The sequence below is a fragment of the Thalassophryne amazonica genome, unplaced genomic scaffold, assembly GCF_902500255.1.
Source record: "Thalassophryne amazonica unplaced genomic scaffold, fThaAma1.1, whole genome shotgun sequence".
Taxonomy (NCBI): Eukaryota; Metazoa; Chordata; class Actinopteri; order Batrachoidiformes; family Batrachoididae; genus Thalassophryne; species Thalassophryne amazonica.
The window spans coordinates 171697-186288 of NW_022986297.1; the positions used below are offsets into that span (position 1 = coordinate 171697).

General features: G+C 42.2%; 1 protein-coding gene across 1 annotated transcript; it reads left to right on the forward strand.

Moving 5' to 3' along the window:
- The first annotated feature begins 3170 nt into the window (after window positions 1-3170).
- Window positions 3171-9034, forward strand: fezf1 (FEZ family zinc finger 1). The gene is made up of 4 exons (XM_034165544.1): window positions 3171-4195; window positions 6149-6283; window positions 6658-6790; window positions 8719-9034. Exons 1-4 carry the CDS (start codon window positions 3380-3382, stop codon window positions 8955-8957), a joined length of 1323 nt encoding a protein of 440 aa, XP_034021435.1. The 5' UTR covers window positions 3171-3379; the 3' UTR covers window positions 8958-9034.
- The last annotated feature ends 5558 nt before the right edge of the window (window positions 9035-14592 follow it).

Consider the following 14592-nt stretch of genomic DNA (forward strand, 5'->3'; position numbering starts at 1 on the left):
AAAAAAACAAGGTTACAATGGGCTAAGGAAAAGCAATCGTGGACTGTGGATGACTGGATGAAAGTCATATTCAGTGATGAATCTTGAATCTGCATTGGGCAAGGTGATGATGCTGGAACTTTTGTTTGGTGCCGTTCCAGTGAGATTTATAAAGATGACTGCCTGAAGAGAACATGTAAATTTCCACAGTCATTGATGATATGGGGCTGCATGTCAGGTAAAGGCACTGGGGAGATGGCTGTCATTACATCATCAATAAATGCACAAGTTTACGTTGATATTTTGGACACTGTTCTTATCCCATCAATTGAAAGGATGTTTGGGGATGATGAAATCATTTTTCAAGATGATAATGCATCTTGCCATAGAGCAAAAACTGTGAAAACATTCCTTGCAAAAAGACACATAGGGTCAATGTCATGGCCTGCAAATAGTCCGGATCGTAATCCAATTGAAAATCTTTGGTGGAAGTTGAAGAAAATGGTCCATGACAAGACTCCAACCTGCAAAGCTGATCTGGCAACAGCAATCAGAGAAAGTTGGAGCCAGATTGATGAAGAGTACTGTTTGTCACTCATTAAGTCCATGCCTCAGAGACTGCAAGCTGTTATAAAAGCCAGAGGTGGTGCAACAAAATACTAGTGATGTGTTGGAGCGTTCTTTTGTTTTTCATGATTCTATCATTTTTTCCTCAGAATTGAGTGATTTACTTACTAGTTATTACTAGTTATTACTATTAGTGATTTAGTTACTGACTGCCACAATTTTTTTTCCTGATTTCTTATAGTGTTTCTTAAAGCCAGAAAGTTGCCATTTGAAATGACTTTAGTTTTGTGTCATGTCTGTGATCTGCTTTTTTTCTACAAAATTAAACAACTGAATGAACATCCTCCGAGGCCGGTGATTCCATCATTTTTGCCAGGAGTTGTAATAGCCCAATTTCATAGCCTTAAGAGTGTGCATATCATGAATGCTTGGTCTTGTTGGATTTGTGAGAATCTACTGAATCTACTGGTACCTTGTTTCCCATGTAACAATAAGAAATATACTCAAAACCTGGATTAATCTTTTTAGTCACATAGCACTACTATTATTCTGAACACTACTGTGTGTGTGTGTGTGTATGTATGTATATATATATATATATATATATATATATATATATATATATATATATATATATATATACACACACACACACAAAACATTCCAGAGATTAGACTGATCCCACCTGTGATGAATCTTGAAACACTCATTCCTATGTTTGTCCTCCAAGCTGATTATTTTATTCTTTGCGTTGCCACGTGAGAATCTTTTTCTTCAGCTGATTCACAATACAGCTTTTAGTTTTACCTTCTTTATTTTCTTGCAGTCTTTTTCAGGCCGACCTTCAAACATGTTTGTTTATTGTTGCTTATAATTTCATAAATTAAAAAACTGTCACTGGTCTGTAAAATTAATTTGTTCTTGTGGATGCTTACATTATTGCTATCTTTTTAGTTTGTAGTTTTGATATTATCTCAAATAATATTCTGCTTGAAATTGCTGCATATATTATTATTATTATTATTATTATTATTACTACTATTGTTGTTCTTGCTGCTAAGGAAGACGGGTTCAATGCCCTTAAATTAAACCTTTTAATCTCAATAAGATGGTGTCAGTATCCAAAAGAGTCAAATCACACGTTTTTAACAAATTCATTTTCAGTTTTTATGACTGAAATTATAACGGCTACTCATTAAATAACAAAGGTCCTGAAAAACTCCCAAAGTTCAATTAATATATTGGTCAGGACTGATTAAACGCTGCCTGGAACCAATCTGGAACAGATAGAAATTTCTGTCTGTGATTTGGATTTATGTTTGTCATCTTCCTTTTTTTTTTTCTTTCCTCCATCAGACCATCTCATATTTTCAATCTGTGGTGTTTTTCTAGTGAAATGTCACATCATGTTTTTGCTGCCCTCCTGTAAAAATCCAACAAATTTGTTTTGTATTGTCTAATGTGGTTAAAGATGTAAATGTATTCCTTGTGCAAAGTCTAAATATTCTTCTGAGATGTATTTCAAATTACGCGTTTAATGAGCATTTTTATATTCATCAATTTCTTTGTTTTGTTTTTTAACTGATTTAAATTCCGTTTTATTCTTTACAATTATTGCTCAGTGAGGAAGTTTTAAACTGATCTTTCCAGTGATTTTAAATTACTTTAAATACCAATATAAAGTCGTGTGCAAACAATGTTTTACACACACACACACACACACACACACACACCCCTTATCTATCCTTGTGTTTCAGTAAATTAATATTTAGAAAAAATGTTTTAAATTCCTCACACACGACATTAAAACTGATGTATGTAGTTCTGCTTTAAATGTGTTGTATTTTGAGCATCCTGGTGGCAAATTACCTTAAGAAAAAAAAAGTAAATATTGTCATTTGTCTCTTTTCTAAAATGTATCTTCTATGTTGTGTGTTTTGTCTCTGTTTTAAATTTGTTCTGTAAAATCAGGTGCGTAATCTTTCAAAAATGTTTCTCCGTCGAATCCTGTAAATGTTTGATTTGAGTCCGTGAGATGAAAACCTGATCTGATCCCAGAGCAGCGTTGATTTATTTATCCGGTAAAATCTGCGCCGCAAAACACAAACGCATTCCGTTAAAAACACCGAAATTCACCCGCAGCAGCTGCGCGTGTTTCCCTCAAATATGACGGACACGCGCTCCCCGGTTTCTGGCTCCGCGGATAAACGGACAAAACCCGCGCGCGCGAGACAGAGAGAGGGAGACTGTTTTTACGCCTCTGGATTTACTGCGTAAATTTTAAAAACGTCTGCGCTCAGCGCGCGCTGAGTTCCGCTGACTGATTCGGTTAAAACCTGTTGCGCGCGTGAACGTCGGCGGCGCACATCTTCTTAGATCAAAGTCCTGAGACTCGGCCCGGGATTCTGTGGGAGTCACGTGTCGGGCCGCGTCCCCTCGCGCGCACTTTGTGAGTTTCAGAGAGTCCAAAAAATCCCGATAGCTCGTGACCCCGGTGATGTCACGAGAGGACCCGCGGGGTTTACCGCGAATCTTCCAGTAGGGCAGGAGACCCGCTGAGGACACCTCCGCCTCCGCCTCCGCCTCCTCCTCCTCCTCCTCCTCCTCCTCCTCCTCCTCCTCCAGCGGAGAATCGACCGCGGATCCAATGATGTGTTTTTCCTCCGCGCCTCCCGGACGGTAACGATCGCCGAGGTCCCGGCTCTCCGCACGTCACGATCGAACGCGCAAAAGCGCGCAGGTTGTGCGTCGATACGCGGAACTTTTCGGAGGGGGGGGTCCGGGGACCGGCACCGACCCGCAGCTTCTCCTGGTCGGTGTTGACGCGGATCTGATGGACGGTCCTGTCCGTCGCCCAGCGGGGATCCTCGCCTCCCCCCCGCCTTCTGAGAACCGGCCCGCGGGCTCCGACATGCTCACCTCCGGCGCCAGCGGCGGAACCAAACCTCTGGCGTTCTCTATTGACCGGATTATGGCCCGGACTCCCGAACCCAAGTCGATACCGCTCCCCAGCTGGATCCAGCCCGGTCCCGCGGGGAAACTGGACTGTCCGTCCTCGGTGCACTGTATGATCCCGCTGGTGCCGCTCGGGTACGAGTCCGGCCACAGGCTCAGCCTCACCGGGCTGGATCCGGGTCACTTCGACGCGTCGCCTTTGGGCTCTCCTGCAGACTTTTTGGGTTTGGGTTTGAACTATAAGAACCAGTCCGAGGACGCGGCTGTGAGCCAAGGCTCCGGACAGTACAAACTCTTCAGACCCCGGATCGTGGACCAGTCCTCGTTCCCCGCCGTGGGCACCGTGTGCTACCTGAACTGCGGCGCGGAAAGCAGCGCGTGCCCCGCCGCCTGCGGATTAGTCAACCTGCACCCGATGACCTCCTACCTGCTGTCCGCGCGTCACAAAGCCTTTATGACGGACAAGAACAAACCGGGTCTGCAGCACGCCGGGGACCGGTACCCTCTGACCGGGGTCCAGGCCTTCAAGGAACTGTCTCCGAGCCAGATCCAGCACTACATGAAGGAGCGGGACCAGATCCTCACGGAAAAGATCTTTAAAGGCCCGGGGTCGGCGGCGGCGGCGGCGGCGCGGCTCGGCGGCTCGTGTCCGAGCGGAAAACCCAAAGTCTTCACCTGTGAGGTCTGCGGGAAGGTCGGTGCCTCCGGTTACCGATTACCGAGAGAAAACTACCCAAAACCTTCAAATGACACGGATATTTAAAAAAAAAAAAAAAAAAAAAGCAGCGGAAGGACGCAAAACTAATAAATAAATGTGTTTATTCTAACTAATTGTAAGTTTTAAATGCATCAATAAATAAATAAAAATAAAAATCCTTTTCGATTTAAAAAAAAATAGATCATGCGCTTGTAATTGATAAGTGATTGATTTTTGTTTGATAAATAATCAGATTAAAGCCTCTGATGAACAATAAAGACTCTTCGAGTTTGGACGTTTTTTGTTTTTTTTTCAAAGCTTCAAGTAAACTGCAAGATCCACATTAAACTCTTTCGATTTATTGATTTCATTTTCTATTTGTTTCATTAACACACGTTTACTGTTATCACATCATTTTAGAATAACGGCTGATTTAATATTTGCAAATATAAATACGTCACAGCTTTTCACCCTAAGATAAGTTTCTAATATTTAATAAGAAAATCTGTTTCTAATAAATCACCATTTTTATAAACATTTCATTTGTGAGTGATCATTAGATTTTTTTTATTTTACTTTTCTCCTGACAGTATATTCACTGTATTTGAGTATTTTATTAAATTAAGGGGAACAAAGCTTAATATTGGGATATTTTTGTTCTTATTTGAAATTTGATTTTCTATTTATAAACAGAGAAAAATGTTAAATTGTAAACGGTTTTAAAATATTGTCGCTGTTGTTTTGAATACTTTTAAAATGCTCGCTGACGTTTTTGTTCTCTATTTTATGGCATATTTTTTTATTTTTATTTTGGAACCAAACTGACACAAAACAAAATCTGAGATAAGCTTTCAGTCATTTCAATATAAATATGAACCATGAGAATAAAGATTATTCTGATTCAGAAAAAAAGACACAATGAGATCAGAACCAGATGAGGTGTAAAAATTTTCTTCAAATTTCAATTTTAATTCAATTTAATTGAAATGGTCAAACAATGAGCTCCGTCTGTGAGATTTTGCGGGTTTGCATGATTTGTGATGATTACACTTTAATTAAACTCCACATAACAATTAAGGACAAAAAAAAAAAAAAAAAAACAGTAAATCTGCAGTTGTAGAATGGCAAATTTTTTATGTTTTATCCATTTTTTCTTTACTTTCAAATATAAAACCCCAATAAGTATTTTAAGTCATGGAAAGTGAACATACCACTTCTACTTTGTGTTCGACACCCTGAAATTTGTAATTCTGATTGCTGCCGTTTAATTTTTTAATCCAATTTGAAATGTATAAATATTTGAATGTTTAAGAATCAATTATTAAATGACAAACCTCATTTAAAAATAAATCCGAACTTTGATTCTTATGAGAAAACGGGGTTTTTGTTTATTTATTTATTTTATTTATTATCCCGCTGCATTAGTTCCGGTGTCGGGTTTTGGTAACTGAGACCTCCGCCGATCCGGTATGAAAATCCAAGCTGTGTGTCCTCTGTCCTCCTGTCTCCCCGGGGGCCCTTCTTAGGGAAACCGTTATCTTTAATCAGTGTCTGGGGCGGACGGAGACTGCACTGTGTGTGTGTATATATATATATATAAGTACGTAAGTCCCTTCGGCTGCTCCCTTGTTTGCACTCGGGGTCGCCACAGCAAATCCAAGGTGGATCTGCATGTTGAATTGGCATAAGTTTTACACCGGATGCCCTTCCTGACGCAACTCCACATTACATGGAGAAATGTGGTAGGGGTGGGATTTGAACCCGGAACCTTCTGAACTGAAACCAATCGCATATATATATATATATATATACGTAACGTATATAAAAGTCACAATGTTTAATTATTTTTGACCTAATTATATATTTAATTTATTTAAATGCATTTATTTATTTATTGTCTCAAATATTTGACATTGTCGAATGTTTATATGTTGTGGTGTTTTTTTCCAGGTTTTTAACGCGCACTACAACCTCACGCGCCACATGCCCGTGCACACGGGCGCGCGCCCGTTCGTGTGCAAAGTTTGCGGGAAGGGCTTCAGGCAGGCGAGCACGTTGTGCAGACACAAGATCATCCACACTCAGGTCAGCTGACATCATCTGCTTTTTTGACAAAGCTTTTTGTTACTCTGTGATTGACAGCTGTCAGTGCGGAGTTTAGGTTTTTACTGGTGGGCGGGGCTTCGCGATGAAACTAATTAAATCAATCAAGAGTTCAGCTGCTTTTTTTGCTTTTTTTGTTTGTTTTTCTTTTTGTTTTTTTAATCAGAGTTAGATCAGCTGTTTGGGTTTGTTCACCGTGACGTCACTTCCTTTGTTCGATTTTTTTCTTAATAAAAAGACTTACTTATTTTTACCGCCATAATAAAAATTCAGTAAAACTGTTAATGTTGTGAAAAATGTCACTGCTGGCTTTTGTATTTAATGTGTGTATAATTACTGTGATGTGTTTCTTTCAGGAAAAGCCGCACAAATGTAACCAGTGCGGGAAAGCCTTCAACCGCAGCTCCACGCTCAACACGCACACGCGCATCCACGCGGGATACAAACCGTTCGTGTGCGAGTTCTGTGGGAAAGGATTCCACCAGAAAGGTCAGAACGGAAAACACCGTCAGACTGTTCAAAGTGTCAGCAAAGATGTTCTTCTAAGTGTTTGGGTTGAATTATTTGAATGGCATAATTACAAAAAAGTAAGTTTTCTGCTTTTGGTGTTTTTACACATTTAGTGTCAAATTAATAAATTCAAATAATAAATGAAAATAAATATCAGTTTGTTTTAATTATTTAACTCAGCTCAAACGCATACATTAAAAATACACTAAATAAATAGAAAATATATTAAATAAATAAAAAAATTAATGTCAATTCAGTATTTTTTATGGAATGCAAATTAAATTATGATTTTAGCAAAAGTGAAAATAATAAATAGATTTTTTGGTGTGGGGGGGGGTAAATTTGCGTTGTTATAAAAATTGCAGTCATGAGATCAAATTAATATTATTATTATTATATCTTATTCTTTTAACAGCTGCTGCTTAAATTCTTGTTGCACATTCAAAACAAAAAGCAAGTTGTATATTAACAAAACTAATTTGCATTAGTTGTACAAATATAAAATTTAGTCTTTATTTCACATTCATGCTCAAGATAAAAAAATATATAATTTAGCATTGAATTAGTTGATAAAATCTGTTTTTACTTCATATTTAAGAGTTTAAATTGTTTAATTTTCAAGTTAACTTGAATTATAGTATTTTTATTTCAATGAATTAATTCATTTGTTTGTTTGTTTTTTCACATAAAATAAATAAAACCTTGCAAAATGTCAAAGTTGTGATTGTTGTTGATCCAAACTGATATATTTAAGAAGAAAAACTACTCACAGACTTTACTATGAGATAACAGGTAATTTACAGTGTGGTTTTCAATTATAAAAAATAATTAAAACTGATCAGAGATGTCTGAGTGAGTATTTACACAAGCCTGTTCTTCAGTTTGTATGAATTTGAAAAAGCTAATCACATTATTATTCTCATCAATTCTGCTGACGGGCAAAATGAACATCCTGTTTTTATCCATCTGTTGGGTTTGTGCACCTTTGGGTTCCGCGCTCAGAGTCCCTTATGAGCAGGAAGCTGCTCTTTAGTCTCAGGAGAACTCGGCTCAGTGTGAAAATGTGAAGTCACCTTTTGTGCCGAATGTGTTGCTCCTGACGGCGTTTGGGTTTAACTTCAGCAGCAGTCACAAATGTTCCTGCTGAGGTGGAAAACCTCTTTCCCCTGGTGTCCAAGGACATCTTCTGTTTCCATAGCGACTCCAACAGGCTCGGAAATGGTGTCACTTTGTGTTTTAGGAGTGATACCCGTCTGTGAAAGTCCACATATTTGGATCTTCAACGGAAGAGAAGCCAAAAGTCAAAGGGAACTGGACTCTTTGGGTTTTGTTATCTAGTGACAAAGACAGACATGCAGATTAAGGTGACATCAGCCGGCTTTGGGGTATTGTTCCACACAGTCGTGGAGAAAAAAGGAAGAAGAACAACTTCCTTAGAAGGACGATCTTCTCTCAGCTCATGGCCATTGAGAAGTCACAGAAATTATGAAACTGGAGATGCAAGTGGCTGAAAGAAACATCTACAGTACAGTGTCTGTATACAACCTTAGACATGGTCAGGACCTCTGGACCTGTCTTGAATGAAGAAAGACGTGGTTCGGGTGTCTGATGAGGATGATTCCTGGACGCCTGCAGGTTTCCTGGGCAGTAAATTTGGAGGAGATATTGTGACAGACTGAAAAAATACTGTTGGGCCTATATTCCTGATCTGACCTAGAATACCTTGGGATTCCAGGAGGAACTGGAGTACATGGATGGGGAGAATGTACATCTGGATTAGTGAACCTAACTCACCACCAGTACAACCCAGACTGTTAAACTTTCTCACTCCTCTCATCTAAACATCTCTATATCTCGTGCTTCTTTTCTTTGTTCTCATCTCTTATCTTGTTTTAAATCTCACACAGGAAACTACAAGAACCACAAGCTGACGCACAGCGGCGAGAAGCAGTTCAAGTGTTCGATCTGCAGCAAGGCATTCCACCAGGTCTACAATCTGACCTTCCACATGCACACGCACAACGACAAGAAGCCCTTCACCTGCCCCACCTGTGGGAAGGGCTTCTGCAGGAACTTTGACCTGAAGAAACACGTCAGGAAGCTGCACGACCCGGCCGGACCACAGTCACCGCCTCAGAACAACTGACCCTGACCTCTGACATCCGGGTGTCATCTGATGGACGTGCTGAGAGATGTGGACACAGCACAGTGAGTGTGGACAGGTCACTTCCCCCGACGACAACAACGGAAATGAAACAACAACAACAACAGTCCATAAATGTGACATGGAGGACATGGAGGACGTCTGTAACCACTGACAGTATTGTGAACAAACTGTTTCCAACAAATCAAAATGTAAACCAGCTGTCAGTATAAAGTCACAAATTCAGATCTAAAAATTCAAGTTTGTGCAATTTTTGACAACTAAAACACACACACACACAAAACACGTCCGTCACATCTGATTATTGACACGATGCTTCAGTGTCTCAAACGCTGCTGAACGCTCAGTGCTAACCTTCACTCAAACCTGAAACCCTAAAGACCTGTTCAGGGTCTGGAACGTGTGTTGGTGCTTCTTCATTTACCTCACAGAAGGACGTCTGGTCTGATCCCCAACACAGTCTGCTGCAGCCGGGTCTTACATGGGCACGTCGAGTCAAACCCAACCTATGATCGAAACCAAGACCTACCATGAGTCTTATCTAAAACCCTGAATAAAGACCTATCACCAACCCTAATCCCAGAGCGGACCATACCATAACCTACCATAAAGTGTAAAGAACTATCCAAAGTCATTCCTCGAGTCCTAAGATCTATCCCAACGCCTATCCAAAACGCCAACACCAGACCTAACCTGAAATGGGTTGGAATTTGTGGCTTGACCCTGAGAGTTGGTTTTGGTTCTGATGGTTTCTGGACCTGGACTCTTCGGACACTGTAGAAGCTCAGTATTTGCTGTGTCTGTATTGTGATGACTTATTCAACCATGAAATTGCGATATTTGTGAAAGAGCAGAATCCAACAAAATTATTTTTCTGTGCAGCATCACCTCAGTATAACATGTGTGAGATCAACAAAGAGACACAAAAACTGGTTTTCAGTCTCACACCTCGTCACCAGTTCAGTCAGGTCCATAAATATTTGGAGTGTCCTTTTTTGTATGCTTCCTCTGTGGGCCGACACGGCAGAGTTAAAATGAAATGTCACCCGTCACCACGTCATGGTGGAGTGGAACAGAGAAGAATTTATTTCTAGATTTCAGCTACAGTTTTCCAGAAGGCACATGGGAGATTTAACCCTCGATTTGATCTTTTTTTATGTGTTGTAGTCCAATTCTTCTCTGTGCTGCCCTGATGCATCTGATGCAACAGACAAGTTTGTGCAATCACAGCCACAGAAACCTGGATCTCCTCCAGAGTCGTCTGGGTGTCCGTACAGTACTATATTGTTTGTACTTCTTAATGATTGATGGAAATGAAGTTCAAGAAAATGTTCATGTGTTCATCCCCAGACTGTCTGAAAAGCCCCCCCCCCCCAAAAAAAAACAGATTTTGTATCATAGTTTGTCCAATTACTTTTGAGCTCTGAAAATAGAGATGGCATGTCTGATTATGTCTGTAATTCCTAAATGGTTAATGTGATATTTTTGAATTAAATATGAAAATCAACAAGCTCATCTGGATGGTTTCGTGTTAAACCGCTGCTGAAGGTCTTCTAGAAAGGTCGTGTCTTCAGCTCACTGAGGACACGACTCTTTGATGTCTCCTCAGATTTGTAGCTTTGAACCTCATTTGCAGCATTTAGTCAAAGAATCACAACTCATCAGCTGGTGACCTCATGATATCGCCTTCAGAGGCTGGTGTTTGTTTGTTTGTTTTGGTGAAATTTTGGACCAAAATCACTTAATTGTGATCAAAAGCTACCTCAGGAGTTTTTGTGCAAATATCCGTTTTCGGTAAAACTCAATTTACAACCGTAGAATCCAGCATTAACGTCCAGAAATCATCAGACACAACAGCGTTATTCCCATTCTAATCCAGTTCCATTGTTTGCACGGTTTATTTTCCTGTAAGTAATTCGACATGGACGAGATGCCTCTCCGCCTGGCCGCTTTCCGAATCGTTGTCAAGGGTGTGGTCAGCTTGTCAAAGCTTATTTACTGTAGCAACAGCATCTTCGTGCCAAACTGGAAATTCTGTGAGCAGACCCACAGATTTCTCCATCTCATCAGCTCATCATCGCTCTGCCAGTTTCGGTCTCTGGCTCTCACCTAACAGCGCCATTATTGACACCCGCGTAGCAACGCGGTCAGGGTCTGGCATTATACATCACATGTGAAACGGTCAAATATTTCACCACCATCAACGCGATATTTTATGGTCTGAAATTTCACATGATTAACCAATCAGATTTGCGGAACAAATGTAATTAGATTAGAATGACCAATAAAACCTGGGTGGCTGCGCTAGCTAGCAGTGCTGCTACAACATGTTCCACAAACACATTGGTGTAGTTTGTTGTAAAATCAGAATTCTTTCAAGTTACGATAAGCTAACTAATCAGTTCACTAGCCTGGGTTTTTTGTTACAACAGCTCGCTAAGCTACTTAGCTCGGCTAGCTGGTGTATAGCTCATGCAAAATGAGGTTTGTTCATGAGCAAATATCTTTATTATTTTCATCTGTGAGGTTAAACAGAAAGTTCACATTAATCAGGTGTGTGTGTGTGTGTGTGTGTGTGTGTGTGTGTGTGTGTGTGTGTGTGTGTGTGTGTGTGTGTATTGTGTAACCCTCAGCTGCTTCCCCGTTTCTGATTTCATCAGGTATATCTGGTCTGTTTGTGTACCGTAACGTCTCACTCTGTCTCAAAGACGTCTGGATGAAATTTGTAAGATTTTATTTTATTTTTTTCCTCCTGAACAGGTTAAAAATGTTAAAATATAAACAGATGTTTGTGTTTGTTCCTGATTGGTTAGCCAGCAGTTTGTTGGTTGCCACGGCGACTCTGATGATGATGGAGTTTGGATTAATGAGTCTGGAACTGTTCCGGAACTTCAATCTCATCTTTTGGTGCAGATTTTGACATCGACCGAAACATCAGACAACTGAAACAAGATCATTTAAAAATTAAAAATCCACAAGGAACAAAGACATAAAACAACAGAATGTGTTTTACGTCTGAATTTCTATGACTTCATTATTCTAAAGGTGTACACTTCACCACAGCTCATGGTTTGGCCGTTTATTACATCATATGTTGGGGGGGGGGTCAGAGCTGTGCGTCCCGTAACTGTTTTGTTTTGGTGTGACCACTAAAAATGATGACCATCTTATTTCCTCAGTAACTGTGGAGTAACTCAACGTAAATCCATGAAGGTATTGATAGCGACTAAAAATAACACTGTTGGTGTCAGTGAAGCACAGTGGGAGCAGCAGAGCAGACGGTCGGTGTTCATGCAGATGGTCGCACCGTTTGAGTCAAAAGTTATAGCGTTTGAGCTGACTGTAGGGAAATTCCGCTGTATTCCAAGTGGAACCAGTTCGTTACAGCCCAGGGGTACATTGGAGAGCGCCTAACAGGCCCGCGGCTACATCGGAGACAGCCACCAGGACCGCAGTTATGTCGGAGATGGCCAAACAGGCCCGCGGCTACGTCAGAGTCCACCACCAAGGCCGGAGCTACGTCAGAGTCCACCACCAAGGCCGGAGCTACGTCAGAGTCCACCACCAAGGCCGGAGCTACGTCAGAGTCCACCACCAAGGCCGGAGCTACGTCAGAGGCCACCACCAGGCCCACGGCTACGTCAGAGACCACAAAACAGGCCCGTGGCTACATCGGAGACCACAAAACAGGCCCGCGGCTACATTGGAGACAGCCACCAGGACTGCAGTTATGTCGGAGACTGCGTAACAGGTCCGCGGCTACGTCAGAGACCACAAAACAGGCCCGTGGCTACATCGGAGACCACAAAACAGACCCACGGCTACATCGGAGACAGCCACCAGGACTGCAGTTATGTCGGAGACTGCGTAACAGGCCCGCGGCTACGTCAGAGACCACCACCAGGGCCACAGCTACGTTGGAGATGGCCAAACAGGACCACGGCTACGCCAGAGTCCGCCACCAAGGCTGCAGCTACATCAGAGGCCACCACCAGGCCCACGGCTATGTCAGAGTCCGCCACCAAGGCTGCAGCTACATCAGAGGCCACAAAACAGGCCCGTGGCTACGTCGGAGACCACAAAACAGGCCCGTGGCTACATCAGACTCCGCCACCAGGCCCATGGCTACGTCAGAGACCACAAAACAGGCCCGTGGCTACATCGGAGACCACAAAACAGGCCCGCGGCTACATCGGAGACAGCCACCAGGACTGCAGTTATGTCGGAGACTGCGTAACAGGTCCGCGGCTACGTCAGAGACCACAAAACAGGCCCGTGGCTACATCGGAGACCACAAAACAGACCCGCGGCTACATCGGAGACAGCCACCAGGACTGCAGTTATGTCGGAGACTGCGTAACAGGCCCGCGGCTACGTCAGAGACCACCACCAGGGCCACAGCTATGTTGGAGATGGCCAAACAGGACCACGGCTACGCCAGAGTCCGCCACCAAGGCTGCAGCTACATCAGAGGCCACCACCAGGCCCACGGCTATGTCAGAGTCCGCCACCAAGGCTGCAGCTACATCAGAGGCCACAAAACAGGCCCGTGGCTACATCAGACTCCGCCACCAGGCCCATGGCTACGTCAGAGACCACAAAAGAGGCCCATGGCTACGTCAGAATCCGCCACCAAGGCCGCGGCTACGTCAGAGACCACCAAACAGGCCCGTGGCTACGTCAGAATCCGCAAACCAGGCCTGTGGCTACTTCAGAGGCCACCAACAAGCCTGCAGCTACTAAAAATAAAACCAAGGAACTTTTCACAGGCTGTAACAGGATTTAGTGCCGAGGACGGTGGACACAAGGAAACTACGGAGGAACAGGTGACTGCGTTTCTTCATAGTAAACATACTGACATTAATAAAGAAAACATTGAAGCCTGTCACAGTCTGCTGACTCGGGCTCAGAAGGATAAGACGTCCACTCCAGTTATTATCATCTGTTTAGCAAACAGAAGGCACAAAGTTGAATTACTCAAACAGGGAAAGAAGCTGAAAGGCACAAATGAGCATCTTACTAAGAGTAACGTGGACATCACCAGGAAAGCAAGGCTGCTGAGGAAACAGGGGAAGATCCATTTCAATTTCAATTTTTCAATTTATTTTCATTTATATAGCACCAAATCACAACAGCATTGCCTCAAAGCGCTTCACACAGGTAAGGTCTAACCTTACCGACCCCCAGAGCAACAGTGGTAAGAAAAAACTCCCTCTGAGGAAGAAACCTCAAGCAGACCAGACTCAAAGGGGTGACCCACTGCTTGGGCCATGATACAAAACATAAATTACAGAACAATTCACGGACGAATATACAAGAAATGCTGTTGGCGCACAGGACAGGAGGGTCGCCAACACAAATACAACTCCCATCTCTGGATGGAGCTGCACCTTAGAGAGAAAAAACAGAATCAGACATCAGAAAGACAAAAAAAATACTGTATAATTTGCCAGCATTAAACAAGAAAAACAGAGAAATAATAAGGTGATCGCCGGCCACTAGCCCCAAATTTCACTAAAAGACCCAGAATTTAGGTAAAGTTGAGGCCGCAGCCCGCTCCAATTACTAATAAATTAAAAGAGTAAAAACCGTAAAGCAAAACTGTACCAGTATTCTA